This window comes from Oryctolagus cuniculus, chromosome 3 (genome assembly GCF_964237555.1).
Source record: "Oryctolagus cuniculus chromosome 3, mOryCun1.1, whole genome shotgun sequence".
Classification (NCBI taxonomy): Eukaryota; Metazoa; Chordata; class Mammalia; order Lagomorpha; family Leporidae; genus Oryctolagus; species Oryctolagus cuniculus.
The window spans coordinates 38,414,504-38,441,551 of record NC_091434.1 but is presented as its reverse complement, the minus strand read 5'-3'; the positions used below and the strand labels follow the sequence as shown (position 1 = coordinate 38,441,551).

The 27,048-nt window shown below is 41.5% G+C and overlaps 1 protein-coding gene across 13 annotated transcripts in view; it reads right to left on the bottom strand.

Moving 5' to 3' along the window:
• Positions 1 to 27,048, bottom strand: part of C2CD6 (C2 calcium dependent domain containing 6) — a 200,151-nt gene that overhangs the window by 87,374 nt on the left and 85,729 nt on the right. For 9 of the 13 annotated variants that reach the window (XM_051849266.2, XM_051849268.2, XM_051849275.2 and 6 more), the window contains one exon: positions 8,801 to 8,872. The exons of 2 other annotated variants lie outside the window; for them this stretch is intronic. In XM_051849266.2, the coding sequence (XP_051705226.2) occupies positions 8,801 to 8,872 (72 nt within the window). Of the gene's footprint in view, positions 1 to 8,800; positions 8,873 to 12,388; positions 13,651 to 25,510; positions 25,684 to 27,048 lie in introns of those variants that run through there. 2 more of the 13 variants (XM_051849274.2, XM_070070386.1) reach the window with 2 other exon arrangements.

Sequence of the window (27,048 nt, the reverse complement as noted above, 5' to 3'; positions counted from 1 at the left end):
ACAGAAATAAAAAGAATCATCAGAAATTACTACAAGGAATTGTATGCCAGCAAACAGGGAAACCTATCAGAAATGGATAGATTCCTGGACACATGCAACCTACCTAAATTGAACCAGGAAGACATCGAAAACCTAAACAGACCCATAACTGAGACAGAAATTGAAACAGTAATAAAGGACCTCCCAACAAAGAAAAGCCCAGGACCAGATGGATTCACTGCTGAATTCTACCAAATATTTAAAGAAGAACTAACTGCAATTCTTCTCAAACTATTCAGAACAATCGAAGAAGAGGGAATCCTCCCAAATTCTTTCTATGAAGCCAGCATCACCTTAATTCCTAAGCCGGAAAAAGATGCAGCATTGAAAGAAAATTACAGACCAATATCCCTGATGAACATAGATGCAAAAATCCTCAATAAAATTCTCGCCAATAGAATGCAACAACACATCAGAAAGGTCATCCAACCTGACCAAGTGGGATTTATCCCTGGTATGCAGGGATGGTTTAATGTGCGCAAGACAATCAATGTGATACACCACATTAACAGACTGCAGAAGAAAAACCATATGATTATCTCAATAGATGCCGAGAAAGCATTTGATAAAATACAACATCCGTTCATGATGAAAACTCTAAGCAAACTGGGTTTGGAAGGAACATTCCTCAATACAATCAAAGCAATCTATGAAAAACCCACAGCCAACATCCTATTGAATGGGGAAAAGTTGGAAGCATTTCCACTGAGATCTGGTACCAGACAGGGATGTCCACTCTCACCACTGCTATTCAATATAGTTCTGGAGGTTCTAGCCAGAGCTTAGGCAAGAAAAAGAAATTAAAGGGATACAAATTGGGAAGGAAGAACTCAAACTATCCCTCTTTGCAGATGACATGATTCTTTATTTAGGGGACCCAAAGAAGTCTACTAAGAGACTATTGGAACTCATAGAAGAGTTTGGCAAAGAAGCAGGGTATAAAATCAATGCACAAAAATCAACAGCCTTTGTATACACAGACAATGCCATGGCTGAGGAAGAACTTCTAAGATCAATCCCATTCACAATAGCTACAAAAACAATCAAATACCTTGGAATAAACTTAACCAAGGACGTTAAAGATCTCTACAATGAAAATTACAAAACCTTAAAGAAAGAAATAGAAGAGGATACCAAGAAATGGAAAAATCTTCCATGCTCATGGATTGGAAGAATCAATATCATCAAAATGTCCATTCTCCCAAAAGCAATTTATAGATTCAATGCAATACCAATCAAGATACTGAAGACCTTCTTCTCAGATCTGGAAAAATTGGTGCTGAAATTTATACGGAGGCACAAGAGACCTCGAATAGCTAAAGCAATCTTGTACAACAAAAACAAAGCCAGAGGCATCACAATACCAGATTTCAGGACATACTACAGGGCAGTTGTAATCAAAACAGCATGGTACTGGTACAGAAACAGATGGATAGACCAATGGAACAGAATTGAAACACCAGAAATCAACCCAAACATCTACAGCCAACTTACATTTGATCAAGGATCCAAAACCAATTCCTGGAGCAAGGACAGTCTATTCAATAAACGGTGCTGGGAAAATTGGATTTCCACGTGCAGAATCATGAAGCAGGACCCCTACCTTACACCTTACACAAAAATCCACTCAACATGGATTAAAGACCTAAATCTACGACCTGACACCATCAAGTTACTAGAGAACATTGGAGAAACCCTGCAAGATATTGGCACAGGCCAAGAGTTTCTGGAAAAGACCCGGGAGGCACAGGCAGTCAAAGCCAAAATCAACTATTGGGATTGCATCAAATTGAGAAGTTTCTGTACTGCAAAAGAAACAGTCAGGCGAGTGAAGAGACAACCGACAGAATGGGAAAAAATATTTGCAAACTATGCAACAGATAAAGGGTTAATAACCAGAATCTACAAAGAGATCCAGAAACTCCACAAAAACAAAACCAACAACCCAATTAAGAGATGGGCCAAGGACCTCAATAGACATTTTTCAAAAGAGGAAATCCAAATGGCCAACAGGCACATGAAAAAATGATCAAGGTCATTAGCAATCAGGGAAATGGAAATCAAAACCACAATGAGGTTTCACCTCACCCCGGTTAGAATGGCTCACATGCAGAAATCTACCAACAACAGATGCTGGCGAGGATGTGGGGAAAAAGGGACACTAACCCACTGTTGGTGGGAATGCAAACTGGTCAAGCCATTATGGATGTCAGTCTGGAGATTCCTCAGAAACCTGAATATAAACCTGCCGTTCGACCCAGCCATCCCACTCCTTGGAATTTACCCAAAGGAATTTAAATTGGCAAACAAAAAAGCTGTCTGCAGCCTAATGTTTATTGCAGCTCAATTCACAATAGCTAAGACCTGGAACCAACCTAAATGCCCATCAATGGTAGACTGGAAAAGAAATTATGGGATATGTACTCTTTAGAATACTATACCGCAGTAAGAAACAACGAAATCCAGTCATTTGCAACAAAATGGAGGAATCTGGAACACATCATGCTGAGTGAAATAAGCCAATCCCAAAGGGACAAATACCATATGTTCTCCCTGATTGGTGACAACTGACTGAACACCAAAAAGGAAACCTCCTGAAGTGAAATGGACACTATGGGAAATGGTGACTTGATCAGCATAGCCCTGACTGTTAATGAACAACTTAATCCATTATACCTCTTAGTATTTTTTTGTCTGTTCTACTTAATATGACTGGTTTAATTCTGTAATTAATACACAGTTATTCTTAAGTGTTAAAAATTAACTGAAATGTGATCCCTGTTAAACATAAGAGTGGGAATAAGAGAGGGAAGAGATGTATAATTTGGGACATGCTCAAGCTGACTTGCCCCAAATGGTAGAGTTAGAAACATACCAGGGGATTCCAATTCAATCCCATCAAGGTGGCATGTACCAATGCCATCTCACTATTCCAAGTGATCAATTTCAGTTCACAATTGATCATAATGAAAGGACTAAAAGTTAAAGGGAGCACATAAACAAGTCTAGTACCTGCTAACACTAACCGATAGAATAAATAAAGGGGAGAGTGATCCAACATGAGAAACGAGATACTCAGCAGACTCATAGAATGGCGGATGTCCTAAATAGCACTCTGGCCTCAGAATCAGCCCTAAAGCCATTCGGATCTGGCTGAAAAGCCCATGAGAGTATTTCAGGCATGGAAAGCCAAGACACTCTGGCAAAAGATCTCTGCGAGTGAGATCCCAGTGGAAAGAACAGGTCTTCAACGAAGGAGGTACCTTTCTCTGAAGGGAGGAGAGAACCTCCACTTTGACTATGACCTTGTCTAAACAAGATAAGAGTCGGAGAACTCAGAGGGCTTCCATAGCCTTGGAAACTCATGACTGGAGCATAGGGAGACTACTGATGCCATAGACAGGAGTGTCAATTGTTAAAGTCAACAACAGGAGTCACTGTGCACTTACTCCTCATGTAGGATCTCTGTCCTTAATGTGCTGTGCATTGAGATTTAATGCTATAACGAGTACTCAAACAATATATTTCACTTTGTGTTTCTATGGGGGTGCAAACTGTTGAAATCTTTACTTAATGCATACTAAACTGATCCTCTGTAAAATAAAAAAAAAAAAAAGAAATTATCAACTCCCTACTTGACTCTCACTGGGATTAAACATGACAATAGGTCTGATCTGATTTCATCATCATTTAAAAAAAATCATCTATTATTTTTCACTTTATGTTTCTGTGTGGGAGCAAACTGTTGAAATCCTTACTTAATGTATACTAAGCTGATCTTCTGTATATTAAGATAATCGAAAATGAATCTTGATGTGAATGGAAGGGGAGAGGGAGTGGGAAAGGGGAGGGTAGTGGGTGGGAGGGACGGTATGTGGGGGAAGCCATTGTAATACATAAATCGTACTTTGGAAATTTATATTCATTAAATAAAAGTTAAAAAATAAATAAACAACAAAAAAAAGAAAAACAAAGATCATGAACATATCTCAACACTCTTTCCTGAGTTATACATAATTCTTCCCCACGTATTAAGGTTGTTATTCTCCCTCAATCACCTCAAAAATCAGTGTATCCTATTGCAATGAATACAGCTTCATCTCTCCCCAATTATCTACTAATGCTATCTAGACCTTTTATCCAGAAGAGTCAAGTCCAAGAGGAGAAAGGAATTTTTATAAAATTTACAGAGATCCACTATGCCCCCGTGTATACCAACGTACAGAAACATGGCAAGCAGTGCACTTGATCAACTGGTTATTATCCTTCTGGATGAGCACCATATCAAAATAAATGGCTTAACTTTTGGTAACAGTCAAGTCTGGCATGCAATGGTAATCTCTGCATAAGAAACTTTACCAAAGGTTCTTTTTGTTTTGTTTTTGTGCCAAGCTCTGAGGGTAGATGTGCTGTTGTATCCAATTTGATGATAAATCCAGGCAATAACAGTGGCAGTCTTGGAAACAGAGGCTTAGTTAGCAACTTGATTCCAGTCAGCCTCATTAGAGAACATGCCCTTATGTCTGTATCTACAAGTGACTTGGGTGGTTCTTTTAGTAGTAGCAATCTAGTTCTATAGTTGCAGCCCCAAAGAGGGATGTCTTCCATCTGCCAGACTAATTTTCCAAATAGCATACCAAGTGGTGAGGCCATTGGCACTATCCCAAGAGAAAGTTAAAATATAACAAGTTTCTTGGGGGAGAATTCTGCCCACTGAGTGGAACAACCACACCCATTTCTGATTCTGTGTAGCTGGCCATTAGGCTAAACAGCCACAGTAGCCCAGTTGATAACATCCAAGTCTCAGCTTAGCTGAACCATCAGTGAATCTGGCTCAGGTATATTTAGGGCAGTCTCTGTAAATCCACAGTCCCATTGAAACTGTCGCTCCCCCTCTTTGTGGAGGAACGACACTAAACCCTGCCTAGGCTTCATATCCGAGTCACGGCACCATTATGTCGCTCCCCCTCTTCGTGGAGGAGCAACACAGGACCCTGCGCTGTTCTTTCGTCTGCTCGGCCCTCCCCGGGTTTGCTGCTGGTTCCTCCCGGGTTGGCTACTATCCCTTCCACCTCCGTGGAAGGGCAGTTCCCCCTGGCCACATTCCCCACTTCCGCAGGGGAGCGGCACACCGCCGGCCGGCTCTCTCGGGGGCTGCACGGGTGTTCCTTCAGCTAGATGTTCCCCTTAGATGTTCCTGGTGCATGCCGTCTCTCTCCTCCTTTATAGTCCTCCTCCGCCAATCCCAACTCGGCTGCCCACACGCCGAGTACGCTGCTCTCCAATCAGGAGCAAGTCCTACAGTTAATTGGTTGAACTGGAGGCAGCTGCGCGGAAGCTGTTTACTTCTCTCCCAGCGCCATATTGTGGGAGAGCAGATGCATAGAATAAGTCTTAATTCCAGTAACTTAGTCCAGTCCGGATTGCTCCCCACAGAAACAGTAGCTATGCTTCAGATGGCAGAGTGGAGGGTAGGGTGTTGACACAATTGATAGCTGTCAATTTTCCAAAACCAAAATGATGCTAGGACCACATCAGATGAATCCCTGAACACACTATTACCATTGTCCAGGAAAGTATCCTGGTTTGGGCCTCACTCAGATAATGCTAATTTGCAAGTAGAATGGCCAGAGGAGGTATATATAGAATCCCATTCCCAAAAAACTAAGAAATATATTTGGCCTCCTTTTTGGTAGTGGAGTTGGGGGCAAAGAGACAGCAGTTTTTTGTTTTTTTTTTTTTGACTGAAAATAAATTAAGTATTGTAACTCTGTCTACATAGTCCCAAGAAAACGTATTTGGCAAGCAGGCCCTTGAATTTGTTAGCGTATATCAGCTACCCCTGTTAGGAGAGGCATGGTAACACAATCAGTCACTGAAACCGAGGCTTCCTACTTGGAGTCAACAGGACATCACATATCTCTGGACATTAGAAGGCAGAGACACTTACATCCTAATCCACACACCTGTGAAAAATGACACATACTGCATTCCCCAATAACATTCACCCTACAAGCATAAGACATATCAATTTCATCACATGGCACTGGAAGCTATAACATAAAATTAGCAGAGGGCCCTACACCTAAGACCACTTTTCACTCTTCCCCAACCATATATTTTGCCTAAATTTTATCAGTTGATTTCTGATATTTTTTTTCCCTACAGGACTCAAAACTAACCCACACGGAAGGGGCCACAATAGCTCCAAAAGCTGTCAGGAGCTGATGTTGTTTCCAGTCTAGGATCACAGGGAGAGCGAGGGTGCCAGGGAGGCTAGTCTGTGGGGTAGAGCTGGAAGAACAGAACTCCTCATCCCAGGGTAAGTTCCATCTCTTCCTATGTACTTCTGTGCCTCCAGAATTCCCATGCTTGGGGGCCCCTTTCTTTCTGGAACATGCTACTGTGGTTCTATCTTACAGCCTTGGGCAGCCATATCACACAGAGCTATAAAACTATGTGTCCTCACCTCCCTGAACTTTCCCAGCACACTGAGTTTTTTATCTTTTTTATCTTTTTTTTTTTTTTAATTTTTTGACAGGCAGAGTGGACAGTGAGAGAGAGAGAGACAGAGAGAAAGATCTTCCTTTGCCATTGGTTCACCCTCCAATGGCTGCTGCGGCCGGCGCACCGCACTGATCCAATGGCAAGAGCCAGGTACTTCTCCTGGTCTCCCATGGGGTGCAGGGCCCAAGCACTTGGGCATCCTCCACTGCACTCCCGGGCCACAGCAGAGAGCTGGCCTGGAAGAGGGGCAACCGGGACAGAATCTGGTGCCCCAACCGGGACTAGAACCCGGTGTGCCAGCGCCGCAAGGTGGAGGATTAGCCTAGTGAGCCGCAGCACCGGCCGAGTTTTTTATCTTTAAAGCAGCTGAGGTTATTCTTTTCTTCACCACCTCTCCACCAGAGGACAGTGGGCAACACACCAAGTACCATTTGGGTAGTTTGTTTCAAGCCTGCCTAGTACCACTCAGCCTTTAAACAATCATAATAGGTAGAAGTGGAAGGCTTACCACCCATGCCACCACCCACACCAACCACATGGGTGAGAATATGTGCTACTGAAATTCAGGGAATCGTCTCATAGTCTCTAACCAAGCCCATGAGGGCCTTTTTTCCTTCCTTTTGCAGAAAACCATGTCTCTGTGAATGTCCCATTCCCATTGCTAATACTTTAAGGATCTGCAGAGGTTCCACTCCACTGGGTTTGGGAATACTGCAGAAGACTCCAGGTCAGAGACAGAGGACTTTACTGTTTACAGCAAAGCCCCGCTGAGCTACCAGCTTTCTGCAGAGGGCAATGTGAAGGATCAGGCTTCCCCCGAAGGGGAAATTGTGCTTTGTCATATAAAGTCAAAATAGAGATGAGGCCAGGAACTTCGTGTTCTTGAATGTTTCTCTTTCATTTGACCAGTTAAGATTTGTTGGGCCCTTTCTACCTTGTTAGTTACTAAGTCTGACAAAGGGGGAAAATAAGTCAAATGCCCAAAATGTCCCCACAGGTAAGGTGTTCATTTTTGAGAGGAGCTCAGTAGCTCTTGGTATCAGGTACTCAAGGAAAGAACCAATTTTAAAAGTATACCTGGGGCCAGCGCAGTGCCATAGCAGATACAGCTACTGCCATCCCATATGGGTGACAGTTCAAGTCCTGGCTGCTCCACTTCCAATCCAGCTCTCTGCTAAGGCCTGGATAAGCAGAAGATGGCCCAAGTCCTTGGGCCCCTGCACCTGCGTGAGACCTGGAAGAAGCTCCTGGCTTCGGAGTGGCCCAGCTCCAGCCATTGAAGCCATTTGGGGATTGAACCAGAGGATGGAAGGCCGCTCTGCCTCCACCTCTCTGTGGCTCTTTTAAATAAATAAATATATTTCTTAAAACGGTATACCTAGGGGCCATGTTAGAGGGGAAAAAGTCCAAAATCCCAAGAGTTATCTTCACAGTGTCCTATCAATACAAGAAGTCATTAGGATTGTATATTTCCAGACAGTGGATCACAGATTTCTGGACACTTTCTGAATTGACCTGTTTGTTTGATCTGGCCCCATGGAAAGGATGCTCTTGGTGGATTAGCCACTATCATAGCCAAAGTAGAATGAACAAGTAAGGTATACACCATCTTCCATTCCCAGAGTCCATTAAAGTGCTGGGCTTTCTGTTCTGTGGTGGAGGTGGAAGGTAGGGGACAGAGAGACAACAGTGCTTCTTTGACTGTCAAAAGGACTGACCATTATAAATCTGCCTAGGTAATGCCAAAAAACTTTACCTGGCAAGCAGGCCCCTGAATTTTGTCAGTATTTATCAGCCACCCTTGCTAATGGAAATATAATGCCACATTCATGGTCATTGAGCATAAAACATTTGTCTTACTAACCAGTAGCACACAATCTATACAGTGAAAGTTGTGGACATCATAAAGTTTAAGTACTCATGCTAAATCTGGATCCTCTCACTAGTGACAAATGGTAGATATGCAGGTACTCCTGGGAGAGTACCACAAATGTTTGCCAACAGATCTTGATTCTCAAGTGTCAGTGGTATAGCAAAGGTGGCACTGGCAATGTCCAAGATAGCATGCCAGATGCCATTCGTCTGTGTAATGGATTTGATGGAGTCACACTGTTTGGAACAGCTGAGATATGGAAGCAACAGGCTGGATCCACTGGGTGATAACCCATTTTAAGTCCTCAGCTTCGTTAGTCAATTTCACTGGTCATACAGGGATGTCTTACTGAGATAATGCATCTCTTAATTTTCTTGCTACCTTTAAATCCTTACTGAAGGCTGTGATTTCCCTTTGTCCTCCCGGTATTCTCTGGTGTTTCACTTGGCGCATCTGGAGGAGGACAGGAAAACAACATGGGAAATAATTTATACGTTTGAAGAGCACTTTGTTACACAGGGCTCAATCCGTCTGGAACTTAGGAATGGAGATGATAAAGCATGTAACACAATAATTCCAACTATACATTCAGACATTGGAACAACAGTCATTAAACTATCTTAAAAAGCCCTATGCACACGAAATTAGTTCCTTTGCCCATTATGAGCCTTACCTAAGCTGCATAAACTGAATCCAAGTGAATTTTACCACTGGTCTGGGTTAAGATGGTGACTTGAGCACCCATACTCAACAGAGTCATAAAAAATTGGATCTGTACACTCCATGAAGTTTCCCACAAACTTGGATAGGTCTATAGAAATTTCCATACCCTTTATGGATAGGGAGACTTTGACTCCACCTCTAATCACGTTTTACTACAAAGCAGCTGAGGTTAACATAAAGGGTAAGGGGGTGTCATTGGATGCAGAGGAGAAAGCAAATCATGCCATTAAACAAGACCTCATGCTTTTGGTTTCAACTCACGTAGCAGCATTTAATGGCTCAACCAAGAGAATTTCCAATGTTGTTTGCCCAACACCCTTTAACAGGTAGCAAGGTCTTCATAACTGACACCACCTGCTTCATTGTTGAGAGCTCTTTGGCTCAGCAGCTATGGCTACACTACTTTCTGTTGCTCCCCCATTCGTGGAGGAACGACACAGGACCCTGCGCTGTTCTTTTGTCTGCTCGGCCCTTCCCGGGTTTGCTGCTGGTCCTTCCCGGGTTGGCTGTCGACCCCTCCACCTCCGTGAAGGGGCGGCACCCCCTGCCACTTTCCCCACTTCCGCGGAGGAGCGGCACACCGCCGGCCGGCTCTCTCGGGGGGCTGCTCAGGTGTTCCTTCAGATATTCCTGGTGCATGTTGTCTCTCTCCTCCTTTATAGTCCTCTTCCACCAATCCCAACTCTGCTACCCACACGCCGAGCACGCTGCTCTCCTCCAATCAGGAGCAGGATCAGCTCCTGCAGCTTATCAAACTGATGAGGCAGCTGCGTAGTTGTTTGCTCCTCCCCAGCGCCATATTGTGGGAGAGCAGATGCATAGAATAAGTATTAATTCCAGTAACTTAGTCTAGTCTCAGTTGCTCCCCACAACTTTCTATATAAAGCTGCAGAGTTTGTGACTTGAGCATTGCTTGTACAGCAGTGACCTATATACGCTGTGTGTGGCTGCTGTCCCATTGCCATGATAATGTCTCATAAATTCTTGCCTGGTTTTAACATAATGGCTATAGTATTCTTTTTGGTCAGTTTCTCATTTTCCACTGGGTCACCTTCATCAGCATACTAACAGAAAGCTTGGACACTAATCAGTGCCTATCTGTAATTTCACCACAGGTAGAGTCAAAACTACTTTACAGCAGCCAGAACTCACTTCAAAAAAAAAAAAAAAAGACGCTGGGAACGTACAAAAGATTGTCACAGTGCACTGTAGAAGTTTGCCATTAGATCATGGCTATTGCCATCCTTTCTAGACATTATGCAGCCTGCATCTTCATCTCCCAAGCAAGCCCAAGTCCTTATGTTTCAGTTGGTTTGTAACTAAAGCAGCAATGAATGTCTTCTATAATCATCAGCATAGCTGTGCATATATGTAACTGTTGTCAGAGAACATAATCATTTGCCCACTAAGGACAGATATCAGTACTAAACGTCAAAATGGGACAGATGGAGGTGTAATATCAGATTGACAAGAAAGCTTGCCTACTCGGAGGGCAATTAGCAGTAACCAAGGCACTACTTAGGCAGCTGTTTCTAACCTAGGTTTGCAATTATCTCCTCATTCACCTTTATAAGAGTAAAGTAGGGGATTGTTTATGGTCTAATTAGCCAATTTAGTCAGCATGTTCACTACCAAGTTCCCAGGGCTTCCCTTAAATCCAACTGATCAAATCATAAGGACCCAAAACTTTATCTTTTAGCAAGTCATGCCTGGCAACATCTCATCCTTGTCAATTGAACTCAAGAACTGTGAAAGGTCTGATATTTTACCCTGCTTGTGTGCTAACAGGTTAGCTTGTCATGATTTCACAGATGCTGATAGAAGATGTGAGTCTCCATAGTCAGAGATAAGACAGTTATTACTCATAACAACCACAGTAGTCAGAGTTTTTGCAATGGGGCCAGTGTTGTGGTGCAACAGGCTAAAGCACCAATTGTGGTGTTGGCATCCCATATTGGAGTGCTGGTTTTAACACTGGCTGCTCTACTTCCATTCCAGCCCCCCGATAATGCATCTGGAAAAACAGCAGCAGATGACCCAAGATACCTGGGCCCAGGCCAACCACATGGGTAATGAGATGCAGTTTTGGGCTCCTTCTTTGGGGATAACCAAGTCTCTCTCTCTCTCTCTCTCCTCCTCCCTCTCTCTTTCTCACTCTCACTCTTGCTCTCTCTGTGTGTCACTCTATCTTTCAAATAAAAATTAATAATCTTTTTTTGAAAAGAGTTTTTGCATCAGTCCCTTAAGTCCTAATTCCCATAAAGCAATGCAAAGATGGTATGATAACTACACACAGAATGAGTTGTGTTACAGGAAGAAACCTGTGTCTTACAAGATGCAAATATGTGAGCAAATTGTGGTAAATTGACTTCCTATAATACAAAAAGATATATGTATGCATGTTAACTAAATATTAACTACTACAAGTGATAATTTCTGGATGGTAGAATTATGAACTTTTCCTTGCTTGCTGTTTTTGCATTTATATTTTTATAATAAGCGTGTGTCATTTTCAACTCTGTATTTTAAAGTTGCATTATGAACATTCAAGTCACAGTGATAATTTTAGCTTTTAAAAAGTCTCTGTAAAATAAGCAGAAAGAGATAAAAATGGAGGGAAATCTTTATGCATAGCTGAAAGTGAGGAAAATTACTGGTTAGATTACTAATTAGGGCAGGAAGGAATCAGAATTCCTGAGGACCTAACAAGGGATGCTGAAGGCAATAACGAGAAGCTCCACTCCAGTCAGAGCTAGTGACAGTACTGGAGGTATGGTTGCCTAGAAGAAGTTAGAAATATGGAAGGAAAAATCCATTGCCAGAACCATAGCACAAAGCAAGAAGTTGATAGGACATAAAAACCTCACCCTGGCCGGCGCTGCGGCTCACTAGGCTAATCCTCTGCCTTGCGGCGCCGGCACACTGGGTTCTAGTCCCGGTCGGGGCACCGGGTTCTGTCCCGGTTGCCCCTCTTCCAGGCCAGCACTCTGCTGTGGCCAGGGAGTGCAGTGGAGGATGGCCCAAGTCCTTGGGCCCTGCACCCCATGGGAGACCAGGAGAAGCACCTGGCTCCTGCCATCAGATCAGCGCGGTGCGCCGGCTGCAGCGCGCCGGCCGCGGTGGCCATTGGAGGATGAACCAACGGCAAAAGGAAGACCTTTCTGTCTCTCTCTTTCTCACTGTCCTCTCTGCCTGTCAAAAAAAAAAAAAAAAAACAGCAGCAACAACCAAAAATAACAACCTCACCCGTTCTTTCCTCTTGTCTTCCAATGTCCTGCCAGTGCCTGCCATTGGTTGGACCCATCTAGAAGTGAGCCAGCAAATTTCATGGGGAAGTTCCTGAGAATCATCATTAGGCAAAAAAAGAAGAAAGGCAGAGGATAGACTAGGATGGGGAACAAGAAGGAAAATTGTAAGTGCAGGTATCATCTGTGGTCAAAAATGGTGAAGAACAGAATTCAAAAGTTGCAAGTATAATAAAGATTATGACAGATTGAATAAAGAAAATGACAGATTGAAGAGCTAAGTAACTTGTTACTTACCATATTAAACCAAAAGCCTGATGTGGAAGAAAGTAGGCCAGACACTCCAATCCCCAGTGGAAACACACAAGTTTCCTAAACTCATAGCACCTGCGATTAATCTAAGGTGTCCAGCTAAGTTCAGCAATGCTGCCTCCATGAATATTAAAACAGAAAAAATTCAAATAAAGATCTCTGTTATATAATTGCTATGGTCTGTACAGTTTTCCCTATTTCTTACTGGTAAATGAAAGCCTAATTGCAGAAACAAAATAACTGAAAATATAAAATGACTGCTTTCTTCGGCAGTAGAAGATTTAAAAAGAAGATTCCAAGATGGTGAAATAGGGAGGGAGCTTACTGCTCTAAGCTAGGAGAAGATAGTTAAAAAAAAAAAAAAAAAAGAGTGGAGAGAGTGCAATTTCAGAGAAGCGTCAGGGGAAAAACTGCAGTGGAAACTCCATGGAAGGAAGAGGGATGCTGTGACTCTGTGGAGGGTGTGGACATGCAGCATGAACATGGACACACCATAGGCTCTCAGGAGCCGAGAGCCTCGGCACCAGCTTTGGAGAGTGACATAAGACCAGACTGCAGCAGCCCAAGCCACTGGAGATACAGCTGCGGAGAGAACCTGGTTTGAGCGTGGCCTGGAACCCTGTAGGCGACAGTGTACGTGTCAACCTAGAGGAAAAAAGGGGGCACATTCTCTCTTCTCAGCCCCTAACACCAGCACCATTTTGAACATAGGTAACAGCTGTGCCAGTTTGTGTCCGTGCCGCAGCAGAGATGAAAAAGGAAACTTAACAACAGATAACACAGAAATAAAAATAATCAGGAATTACTACAAATAGCTGTGTGCCAAAAAATCAGGAAGAAATGGAGATTCCTAGAAACATAAACCTACCAAAATTAAGCCATGAAGACACAGAAAACCTAAACAGACCAATAACTAAGACAGAAATTTAATCAGTAATAAAGACCCTTCCAACAAAGAACAGATGGCTCCACTGATGCATTCTACCAGACATTTAAAGAACTAATTCCAATTCTTCTCAAGCTATTCAAAACAATTGAAAGGGAGCGAATCCATCCAAACTCCTTCTATGAAGCCAGCATCACCTTAATTCCTAAACAAGAAAAAGATACAGAACAGAAGCATAACTACAGACCAATTTCCCTGATGAAAAAGATGCAAAAATCCTCAACAAAATTCTAGCCATACTAACCAATCAAATCCAACAACATATCAAAAAAGATTTTTTCACCCAGACCAAGTGAGATTTATCCCTGGTATTCAGGGCTAGTTCAACATCCACAAATCAACAAATGTGATACATCACACTAAAAAACTGAAGTACAAAAACCAAATGATTATCTCAATAGATACAGAGAAAGCATTTGATAAAATATAATATCCTTTCATGATGAAAACCTGAACATTCTTTAACACAATCAAGGCAATCTATGACAAACTTATGGCCAGCATCTTATTGAATGGGAAAAAGTTGGAAGCATTCCCACTGAGATCCAGAACCAAAGATGCCCACTCTCACCACTGCTCTTCAGTATAGTTCTGGAAGTTTTAGCCAGAGCCATTATGCAAGAAAAAGAAAGCAAAGGGATACAAATTGGGAAGGAGGAAGTCGAACCATCCCTATTTGCAGATGACATAATTCTATATATAGGGGATCCAAAAGACTCCACTAAGAGACTACTGGAACTCATCAAAGAGTTTGGTAAAGTGGCAGGATATAAAATCAACACACAAAAATCAATTGCCTTTGCTTACACAATGCCATGGTTGAGAAGAACTGTCAAAATCAATCCCACTCACAATAGCTACGAAGAAGTTAAATATAATGAAATAAATTTAACTAAGGAGGTCAAAGATATCTATAATAAAATTACAAAACATTAAAGATTAAAAAAAAAACAGAAGACAAAAATTGGGAAATCTTCCATGTTCATAGATTGGAAGAATCAATGTCATCAAAATGTCCATACTACCGAAAGCAATTTATACATTTCATGCGATACCAATCAAAATACCATAGATATTCTTCTCAGATCTGGAAAAAATGATGCTGAAATTCATAAGGAGGAACAGGAGGCCTCAAATAGCTAAAACAATCTTGTTTTACAAGATTTACAAAAACAAAGCTGGAGGCATCACAATACCAGATTTCAAGACATACTACAGGGCAGTTATAATCAAAACAGCCTGGTATTGGCAAAAAAAAAAAAATATATATATATATATATATATATATATGGGTAGACGAATGTAACAGAATAGAAACTCCAGAAATCAATCCATGCATCAAAAACCAACTTATTTTTGATAAAGGAGCTGAAATAACCCCGGAACAAGGACAGTCTCTTCAAAAAATTGGGCTGGGAAAAATGGATCTCTGCAGGTAGTTTTATGAAGCAAGACCCCTACCTTACACCTTACACAAAAATCCACTCAAAATGGATCAAAGACCTAAATCTATGACCAGATACTATGAACTTATTAGGGAACATTGGAGAAATCCTGCAAGACATTGACATAGGCAAAGATGTCTTGGAAAAAGACCCCAGAGGCATAGGAAATCAAAGCCAAAATTGACAATTGAGAAGTTTCTGCACTGCAAAAGAAATACTCAGGAAAGTGAAGATGCAACTGACAGAATGGGAGAAAATATTTGCAAACTATGAAACTGATAAAGGACTAACATCCAGTTTTTTAAAGAGCTCAAGAAACTCAACAGGGCCAGTGCTGTGGCACAGCGGATTAACACCCTGGCCTGAAGTGCCAGCATCCCATCTGGGCACTGGTTCTAGTCTCAGCTGCTCTTCTTCTGATCAGCTCTCTGCTATGGCCTGGGAAAGCAGTAGAAGATGGCCTAAGTCCTTGGGCCCCTGCACCCTCATGGGAGACCCAGAGGAAGCTCTTGGCTCCTGGCTTCAGATCGGTGCAGCTCTGGCCATTGCAGCCACCTGGAGAATGAACCAGTGGATGGAAGACCTCTCTCTGTCTCTACCTCTCTCTGTAACTCTGTCTTTCAAATAAATAAAATAAGTCTTAAAAAAAAAAAGAAACTCAACAACAACAAAAACAATCCAGTTAAGAAATAAGCAAAGGACTTGTAAAAGCATTTTTCAAAAGAAGAAATTCGAATGGCCAATAGACAATGAAAAAATGTTCAGGATCCCTATCCATAAGGGAAACACAAATCAAAACCACAAGGTTTCACATCACCCTAGCTAGAATGGCTTTCATACAGAAATCAACAAACAACAAATGCTGCCGAGTATGGGGGTTGGGGGAACCTAATCCACTGTTTGTGGGACAGTAAACTGGTACAGCCATTGTGGAAGACAGTCTGGAGATACCTCAGAATCTGAATATAGACCTACCATATAGCCCAGCCATCCTACTACTGGGAATTTACCCAAGGGAAATGAAATCAGCATATGAAAGCATTGTCTGTACCTCCATGTTTATTGCAGCTGAATTCACAATAGCTAAGACATGGAATCAATCCAGATGTCTGTCAACTGAAAACTGCATGAAGAAATTACTGTGTTGTGTATGTACACCATGAAATACCACACAGTGGTAAAAAAATTAAATTGTCTTCCTCAACAAAATGAATGCAACTTGAAGCCATTATGCTTAGTGAAATAAGCCAGTCCCAAAAAGACAAATACTATGTCTTGATCTGTGGTAAATAATAGAGTGCCTAAAAGGTAATCCATAGAAGTGAAACTGGCACTTTGAGATGTGATGATTTTGAACTGCCCTTGTTTCAACTGTTGAGGAATAGTTTTTTTTTTATTCATGCTATTATTTGTACCCTTTTCTTAGTGTAGGGTTAATCTTACGTACATAAAGTTAATTGGAAATACAGCTTAGTAAAAAAATAATAATGGGAAAAGGAGAAAGAAGAGGAAGAAGGTGGGAGTGCAGATGGGAGAAAGGGTAAGGTGGGAAGAATCACTGTGTTCCTAAATATGTAAATATGAAAAGCATGAAGTTTGTATACCTTAAATAAAAGGTTTCTAGATGAAAAAATATAAATAAAAAACAATCTGATAAAATCCATTTCAGTCGCCAGTGGACAAACAGACCTTCCAGAGAAAAATACAAGCAAAGAGAAAAATGATTAGCCAGCGCCGCGGCTCACTAGGCTAATCCTCCACCTTGCGGCGCCGGCACACCGGGTTCTAGTCCCGGTCGGGGTGCCAGATTCTGTCCTGGTTGCCCCTCTTCCAGGCCAGCTCTCTGCTGTGGCCAGGGAGTGCAGTGGAGGATGGCCCAGGTGCTTGGGCCCTGCACCCCATGGGAGACCAGGAGAAGCACCTGGCTCCTGCCTTCGGATCAGCGCGGTGCTCCGGCAGCAGCCCGCCAGCCGTGGCGGCCATTGGAGGGTGAACCAACGGCAAAAGGAAGACTTTTCTCTCTCTCTCTTTCTCTCACTGTCCACTCTGCCTGTCAAAAAATAAAAAAAAATAAAAAATAAAAGAAAAATGATTACAAATCCTAAAATGATCAATTCTAAAAATTTCAAAGGAAGGTCAATTTTGATCAAATAGAAAAGTCCTCTTTACTCCAAAATTTATAGAAGCTATTTAGATCTCTTTTTATGTCCATTTCAATAGTTCATTACATCTGTGAAAAAGAAAGCATGGAGATTAGAAAACTTACTTCCAGGTTGGAAAAAAAACTGAATTAAGAAAGGCAGTGGATAAAATAATTGTAAGTTGCATTTTCCCTGCATAACATGGCTGATTTAAAGTGCAGAGTTAGCAAAGACAATGTTTTGGGGGAGGTTTTAGCATATTTACCATGAGTACTATCAATCACTTTTCAGGGATTTAAATTTCTTGAATTTCAAGAATGAGAGGAAGGATATCAGCAAAGTGGCAGAATAGGAAGCTCATGACTCCCTCTGCCAACAGATGCACCAGCTCAACATCTACTCATGTATCAATGACTGGGAGAAAGTCAGAGCAAGTTGAGACTCTTCACTGCAAGGCAAATGAGAAATCCTCCACACTGAATGGGGAGGGAAAGTTGAGACACACTCAGACATGGACCTAACCTTGAGCACTGTGCCATAAGACCAGGATAGGAATCCCCAGCACCCAGCTTCTCCTCATGGACAGGAGAGTTTGGACCTTACGTATAGCACCCTAACTCTAAGGTTCCTGGTAGGTTGGGTCTAATTCACAAGCACTGGGAGCAGGAGGGATTAGAAAAAAGCAGGTTTTCAAATTTTAACTAATACATAAAAATTGCATATATAATTTGAAGACCCTTCATATTTATGGGTTAACATGATGTTTTGATACATGTATACCTTATGTAATATTCAAATCGGGGAAACATATCTATACCTCAAATATTGATTATTTCTTTACAGTGAAAACATGCAGAATCCTTTCTCTTCTAGTTTTTTCAACAAGTATACAGTATATTATCATATTTATAGTCATCTTACCATGCAATAGAGCACCAGAACGTATCCTATCTAATTATAATGTAGTACCTGCTTGTCTTTCCCCATCCTACCTCCTGGTTTCCCCAGCCTCTGGTAAGCACCACTCTACTCTCAATTGCAATGAGATCAACTCTTCTAGATTTCATACATAAGTGAAATAATTCAGTATTCTTCCTATGCCTGATTTATCTCATGTAATACAATGACATCCAATTCCATCCATATTGTCCCAAATGACAATATTTCATCCTTTTTTATGGCTGAGTTGTATTCCATTGTATGCATACACTATTTTCTTCAGTCAATTATCAGTTGATGGGCATTTAGGTTGTTTCCATTTCTTAGCTATTGTGAATAGTGCTGCCATAAACATTAGACTACAGATGTCTCTTTGGCAGAGTGATTTCATTTCCTTTAGATACATACCCAATAGTGAAATTACTGAGTCACATGGTAGTTTTATTTTTAAGGTACCTCAATGCCATCTTCCACATGACTATACTAATACAGGTTCCCACACACAGTGAAAGTGTTCCCTTTTCTCCACAGCCTCACTAGCATTTGCCTTTTGTCTTTTTGATAATAGCCAATCTAACTGGAATGAAGTTATATCTCATTATGGTTTTATTTACATTTCCCTGGTTATTAGTTATGTTGAACATGTTTTCATATATTTTTGGTCATTTTTATGCCTTATTTTAAAAAATATCTATTTCAATTTATTGCCTATTTTTAATCAGATTTTTTCTATTGTGTTGTTTAAATTCCCAAGACATTCTGATTATTAACCTCTTGTCAGATTATAAGTTGCAAGTATTTTCTTCTGTATTCTAAGTCTCTCATTTTGCTGTGTAGAAACTTTTTAATTTGATGAAATATCATTTATCTGTTTTTGCCTTTGAAGTCTTAACCAAAAAAAAAATCATTGCACATTCCCTAATGTCCTGAAGCATTTCCTATATGTTTTATTATAGAAGCTTCAGTGTTTCAGATCTTATAAGTTTTTAATCCACTGAGGGGATTTTTGCATGTGGTAGGAGAGTTCTAGTTTCCTTCTTGTGCAGGTGGATATCCAGTTTTCGCAGCACCATTTTAACTACCCTTTCTCCAGTGCGTGTTCGTAGTGCCCTTGTTAAGGATCAGACACAGGGGTTTACTTCCAGGCACTTCATCCTGTTCATTGATGTATGTCTATTTTGTTGTTGTTGTTGCTATACCATGTTATTTCTGTAGCTTTTATAGTATATTTTGCAGTCAGGTAGTATAATGCCTCCTGATTGGTTTTGGTTTTGCTTATGTTTGCTTTGGGCATTCAGGGCTTTTGTGGTTCCATGTAAAGTTTAGATTTTTTTTTTAGTTCTGTAAAGAGTATCATTGGTATTTTCACAGGAATCATATTGAATCTGTAGATTATGTTGACTAGAAAAGACATTTTAACAATACTGACACTTTCAATATGTGAACTCCAGATATTTTTTCCATGTCCTTGTGTCCTCTTCAGTTTCTTTCACCACTGTTTTAAAAAGTTTTCATTGTAGAGATATTATACTTGGTTATATTTATTCCTAGATATTTGTATCTTATAGCTATTGAAAAAGAGATCAGTTTCTTGGTTTCTTTCAAAGATAATTTTTTTATTGATTTATAGCAATGCAACTGAATGTACATGCTGATTTTGTATCAGGCAAACTTTTCTGAATTCATTATTTCTAATAGTTTTTTTTTTCTGGTGCAGACTTTGACCTTTTTTTTTGACAGGCAGAGTGGACAGTGAGAGAGAGAGACAGAGAAAAAGGTCTTCCTTTGCCGTTGGTTCACCCTCCAATGGCCGCCATGGCTGGCGCGCTGCGGCCGGTGCACCATGCTGACCCGATGGCAGGAGCCAGGTACTTATCCTGGTCTCCCATGGGGTGCAGGGCCCAAGCACTGTTTTAAATTTTAGCTCACACACATAAGGGAAAATATGCAGTACTTTTCTGTGTTTGGCTTATTTCACTCTATGTCATGTCCTCCACTTCCAATCATTTTGCTGCAAATGATAAACTTCATTTTTAATTGCTGAATAATATTCCATTGTGTGTGTCTATACACACACACACACTTTTTTTATATATACTCATCTGATGATGGACAGCTTGGTTGATTCCATATTTGGCTATTTTAAAAAGTGCTGCTTTAAATATGGTAGAGCAGATATCTTAGGACTGTTGGAACATACAGCAAGTCTATTTCTAGTTTTTTGAGAAATCTCCATATTGTTTTCTACAGTGGATACACCAATTTATATTTCCACCAAGATTGTATAAGAGTTCCCCTCTCCCAAGATCCATACCAGTACTTGTAGCTGTTTTTTGGATATATTGATATTCTGACAGGGGTAATGAGGTGATACCTCATTCTGGTATTGATTTGCATTTCCCTGATGGCCAGTTATAGTAAGCATTTTTTTTCATATATTTGTTAGCCATTTATATTTCTTCTTTTTAGAACTGTCTATTCATGTCCTTTGCCCATTTCTGTACTAAACTATTTTTGTTGTTGAGTGCTTTGAGTTGTTGATATATTCTGGATATTAACCCTCTGCTAAATAAATAGCTTGTAAATATTTTATCCCATTCTGTCAGACACCTCTTAACTCTATTGTTTCTTTTGCTGTGAAGAAACTTCCAAATTTAATAAAATCCAATTTGTCTAGTTTTGCTTTGTTGCCTGTGCTTTGAGTGTCTTATCCAAGAAGTCATCATCTATACCATGTCTATACCAAGTATTTCTCCTACAATCTTCTGGCAATTTCATATTCTTTGGTCTTAAATGTAGGTCTTTGATCCACTGTGAGTGGATTTTTGTATATGATAAGAGATAGGAATGTAATTTCATTTTATGGACATAAACATTGTTTTGTCAGCACCATTTATTAAAAAGATGATCCTTTCTTCAATGTATGTTCTGAGCATGTTTGTTAAAAATCAGTTGACTGTATGTATGTGGATTAATTTCTGTGCTCTCTATTCTGTTATATTAACATATGTGCTAGGCTTTTATGTCAGTACCATGCTGTTTTAATTACTATAGCTTTGTAGTATGCTTTGAAATTAGGTATTGTGGGGATAGTGCTGTGGCATAGTGGGCTAATCCTCTGGCTGCAGTGCCAGCATCCCATATGAGGACCAGTCTGAGTCCCAGCTGCTCCTCTTCCAATACAACTCTCTGCTATGGCTTTGGAAAGCAGCAGAAGATAGCCCAAGTGCTGGGGCTCCTGCACTTATGTGGGAGACCTGAAAGAAGCTCCTGGCTCTTGGCTCCAGATCAGTCCAGCAGTAGCTATTGCAGCCATTTGAGGAGTGAACCAGTGGATGGAATACTGTTCTCTCTGTTTCTCCTTCTTTCTTTAACTCTTCCTCTCAAATAAACCAATAAAAATCTTTTTTAAAAAAAGAAATTAGAATTGTGATATCTCCAGCTTGATGTTTTGTCCTCATGATCACTTTGGTTATTCTTGGTCTTTTGTGATTCCATATCATTCATTAGTGAGGCAAACAAGTATTGACATGCTGCTGATCTAAGAAGTACATTAGCATTTCTCAATATAACTTGTCCCAGTGATAACTCCAGGTCTACTAATGCCTTCTGGAAAGAGTTTTACCATACTGTGCACCTCAGTTTTTACAGCTTCTACCTAAGAGACTGCATCATAAACTGTGGGGAGCAACCCGGACTAGACTAAGTTACTGGAATTAAGACTTATTCTATACATCTGCTCTCCCACAATATGGCGCTGAGAAGGGAGAAACAGCTTCTACGCAGCTGCCTCCAGTTCAACCAATAAACAGCAGGACCTGCTCCTGATTGGAGGAGAGCAGCGTACTCGGCGTGTGGGTAGCAGAGTTGGGATTGGAAGAGGACTATAAAGGAGGAGAGAGACAACATGCACCAGGAACATCTAAGGGGAACATCTATCTGAAGGAACACCTGTGCAGCCCCCGAGAGAGCCGGCCGGCGGTGTGCCGCTCCCCCGCGGAAGTGGGGAAAGTGGCAGGGGGAACCGCCCTTCCACGGAGGTGGAAGGGTCGGTAGCCAACCCGGGAAGAACCAGCAGCAAACCCGGGGAGGGCCGAGCAGACAAAAGAACAGCGCAGGGTCCTGTGTCATTCCTCCACGAAGACGGGGAGCGACATAATGGTGCCCTGACTCGGATATGAAGCCTAGGCAGGGTTCAGTGTCGTTCCTCCATGAAGAGGGGGAGCGACATAATGGTGCCGTGACTCGGATAGGAAGCCTAGGCAGGGTTCAGTGTCGTTCCTCCATGAAGAGGGGGAGCGACAATAAACCTACTAGTTCTATGCATATTTAAGTCTATCTAGACCACAGGAAAAAGCTGGGAGTGAAGAATAGATGGAGGTGGAATTCAAAGTTTTGTTTTGATCATGTTAAGTTTGATATTTCTGCTATTTAAAAAAACACACACACAACAGAATTTTAAGGATCTTGGATAGCATCATAGTCCTCCTCTGTTAGATGGGAGCACTTCCAAAATTCTTCAGAATATTGTGCTACAGGACCCTGACTCAACACAAGGAAATAGGGGCTTGTCTTTAAAGCTGTTAAAAGGTGTAACACTTGGATAATTAAGATAATAATTTGATGCATGGGGAGCTCACAAAACATTTAAAAGAATCATAGCAACTTGGACTTAAAGGAATAAGGATAGCATAAAATGAAAAGATGCATTTGAGGCCGGCGCCGTGGCTCACTTGGCTATTCCTCCGCCTGCGGCACCAGCACCCTGGGTTCTAGTCCCGGTTGGGGCGCCAGATTCTGTCTCGGTTGCTCCTCTTCCATTTCAGCTCTCTGCTGTGGCCTGGGAAGGCAGTGGAAGATGGCCCAAGTGTTTGGGCCCTGCACCCGCATGGGAGAGCAGGAGAAGCACCTGGATCAGCGCAGCACCAGACGTAGCAGCTATTTGGGTAGTGAACCAACAGAAAAGGAAGACCTTTCTCTCTGTCTCTCTCTCTCTCTCACTGTCTAACTCTGCCTGTCAAAAAAAGAAAAAAAAGAAAAGAAAAGATGCATCTGAACCTCCAACTTTAAACAACTTTATACAGACAAAACATAAGCTGTAGGGGAGGCTGAATCCAGAAAGGCCTAGAGGAACTTCCTAAGCCTGACTCAAATTTGAAAACCTGTCTTAAAGTTCCAAATCCCTGGAGGTAAACAACCCAGCCCCAGGGTGCTTTTGCCTAATGGTCATTGAGGTGGTATAACAGGATTGGCTGAAACCCTTTTGCATCACGTCACCCCACCCCTTGCCCACATCCGATCTGTACCGCAGCTATATAAACACCTCCCTTTTACAATAAAGTGAGATCCTGCTTCATCTGGACTCCCCACCACGTCTGACTGTCCCCCGGGGACTGTCCCCAGGGAAGCAGAGTGGTGGGTGGCGCACTTCCCCTCCTCAGCTGGAAGAGGATTTGGCTGTGTGTTCCCCATAGGGGAGTTGACTCCGATTTGGATACCAGCCAGAAATATCAGGCCTATGCACTATGCAAGTAACAACCCACCCAGGGAGTGGTACGCCCCTGAGGGAGATCCCCTTGTCTTCCCTATTCCTGAAACAGACAGAGATCCAGAGGCAGTTGATGATGCGGACACTACTCTTCGCTGTGATCCTGACAATAAGTGCCCCGCCCAGTGAAGGGGGATTCGATGACCCAAAAAAGACGAAGAAAACTCCAAGAAAGCCCCTTTTGGATGAGCCTTAATGGACTCTTGCCCTACCTCCTCCCTCTTCTTGTACTGCTTCTTGCCCTGCTTTTAATCCTTGCTGTTGGCCCAATCATAATGAGTAGGCTTATACAGTTTATACAACAGCGGATAGAGGCAACAAGTTGAGACAGGTTGAGGTTCATTACCAGAGGCTGGTAGCCACAGAAGGCTATGATCCCCTAGATTGGGGAAGCGCCACTGGTGCTCTCCACATTGCCAATGACGGGTAAGATTCCAATGGACTAGAACAACCTAAGACAGGCGGTGGAGAAGGCTCACCACACTCCCATATTTACAAGTCACGTGACACCCCAAGATGGGTAAAGCACTCAGCGTCCTGTACCAACCTAAGACAGGGCTCATGGCCAAGCTGCCTGGGTTACCAATGATGGGTAAGGGAAAGAACGGCTGGGGGCAACCTAAGATAGGGACCGTGTTAAAGCAAAAAGAGGGAGCTGTAGGGGAGGCTGAATCCGGAAATGCCTAGAGGAACTTCCTAGGCCTGCCTCAAATTTGAAAACCTGTCTTTAAGTTCCAAATCCCTGGAGGTAATCAACCCAGCCCCGGGGTACTTTTGCCTAATGGTCATGAGGTGGTATAACAGGATTGGCTGAAACCCTTTTGCATCACGTCACCCCACCCTTTGCCCACATCCGCTCTGTACCACAGCTATATAAACACCTCCCTTTTACAGTAAAGTGAGATCCTGCTTCAACTGGACTCCCCACCGCGTCTGACTGCCGCCGGGGTTCTCTGACTGTCCCCCAGGGTTCGGGGAAGCAGAGTGGTGGGTGGCGCACTTCCCCTCCTCAGCCAGGCAAGCTGCGGGCAGCCTGCCTAATTCTCCGGTGGTGACGAGGAAGAGTCACCGCAGCAAGCTGCAAAGCTACTCAGCTACACACTGATGCTTTCTTACGGAGGAAGAAAGTCTATTCAGAAAGAACAGTAAAGATCTGAGGGCAAAGCCAAGAACTTCAGAATTACTGTGTTCTACTGAGGCTCTCTGCCTCACATTGTCCCTCCCTCCATCTGTGGAATATAAGTGTCTACTACAGGTTTTCTGTCCTTGACTCACTATTGTATGTTGGGGGGGGGGGGGGTAGATAACTGGTCTCTTTAATCCATGGGTTTTAAGACTGAGAGGAGACATACCCAAGGAGCCTCACCCACCTGGACTTGATTTAGATGATGACATTCTGTTCTTCAAGCTTAAGCCTAATGCAGTAATAGCATGAGATGGTGCTTCTGGAATGGAAGTACATTTTGCATGTGGAAGGAATACAAATTACTTGGGATGAGAGACAGTTAATTTCTAAATATGGTCCCCAATGAACAACACCTACTCGGGTTCATGCCTTTTTATACTTTCCTCCCATATCGAATCAGGACTGAGCCATGGACTTGCTGTAGCTAACAGAATGCCATGGAAGGAATCTAAGCTAGGCCCAAGCCTAAATCTTAAGAGGTTCTGAGGCTTCTATTTTGTATTCTGGAGGCTCTGAGATGCCACATAAGATATTCAGATGCCTTGTTAGAAAGATCACGTTGAGAGGCCACATGACAGGGGGATGGCGGGGAGGGGAGAAACAGACCTGTGAAACCCAATGTCCGTGCATCCCAGCGGAGCCCAGCCTTACAGCTGTTCCCATCAAAGTGTTTTCATGAGTGCTCCAGTCAAGTACTAGCTGACCGTAAGTCCATCTAATACCCAACATCAATTGGAGTAGAAAACTGCCCAACTAAGCACAGTCACCACCACAGAATCCTGGGAGATAAAATGGTTGTTTCAAGTCACCAAAATTCAGAGTGGTTTTTTACGCAGGACTAAGTGATTCCATTTATCAAATGAAAAATATTTTGTAAGTCAGACTGAATATAATAAATCAATTAAAAGTCAAACTATAAACTATGGAAAAGTACAGATCTATACAAGTGGTTAATATCCTTAAAAAGCAAAGTTCACTATAAAACCTAAACGAAATCCACAAATCTTCAAAAGGAAATGAAGGACAAAAAATATGATCTGTCCACCCACAGTAGGAAAACATCAAAATGGCTAATAGGATGAAAAAGTTTTAATCATTTCTTAAAAGATCAATAGTGCTCAAATATGGCTGGTGGGAATATAAAGTAGTACAATCTTTCTCAAGAGTAATCTGCCAATATGCCATTTCTATTACAAGATAATCACAGATCCATGTGAGCAGTTAAGTAAAACAATGTCAGTTTCAAACTTATGACCAACAATGTACAAATTATTTTAAAATTATGAAATTTCCATATTTTAGTATATTCTCCATCTTGAAAAATTTTAAGAAAACTTAGGTAGCATGTTAATAATATATTATCAAAAACACATAATATAGATTCATATATATATATAATTTGAACTTTTGAAAGTAAATAAAAGATATATATATAAGTATATGTGCATAACAAGGACTGAAAGAAAATAAAATTGTTAAATATGGTAGAATAATAATTTCCTTTTTATGTTTCTCTCCATTTCTATAACTATGTATTACTTTCACATTCAGCAAAATAAATAAAATTATGTTAGTTAGGTTGTCGATTTAGGTGATTAAGAGTAATGTCCCAGGTACAGATCTTTAATAAAATTGTATTTCTAGAAATTTGGAAGGAAATTTAGAAATGACTTAGTCTGACCTACCATTCAAAAGATGAGGAAACATTTGTAGTCTAGAGATTTAGGAGCCCACACTACTTAAAATATGTAGTGACAGAGCCTAACTTAGAACTCAAATTCTTTTGCCTCTGACATATATACCTTTACTACATTGCTCTATGAGCTACCTGAAATAGTAATTCAAACAAGATATGAAGAGTATGTAGAATAGCTGTTATTTCAAGAAAGGCCCTTCACTTTGGTGTACCTTTAAGTGTTTTTTAAGATATTCAGATCATTCTCATTTTAAACCACAAAACTGTTACGTAACAAGAAGAACATATGCTATTTCATATAATATAATGGCTTAATTAAAATATGCACTGCAATAACCTCCTAGGCTTTTAAATTTCCTTTGAATTTATATTTTCTTATTACTACACGTCTAGCTGAATTCAACACCAACCCATGAGATTAGCTTGTATTAATGGCATCGCAGATAGT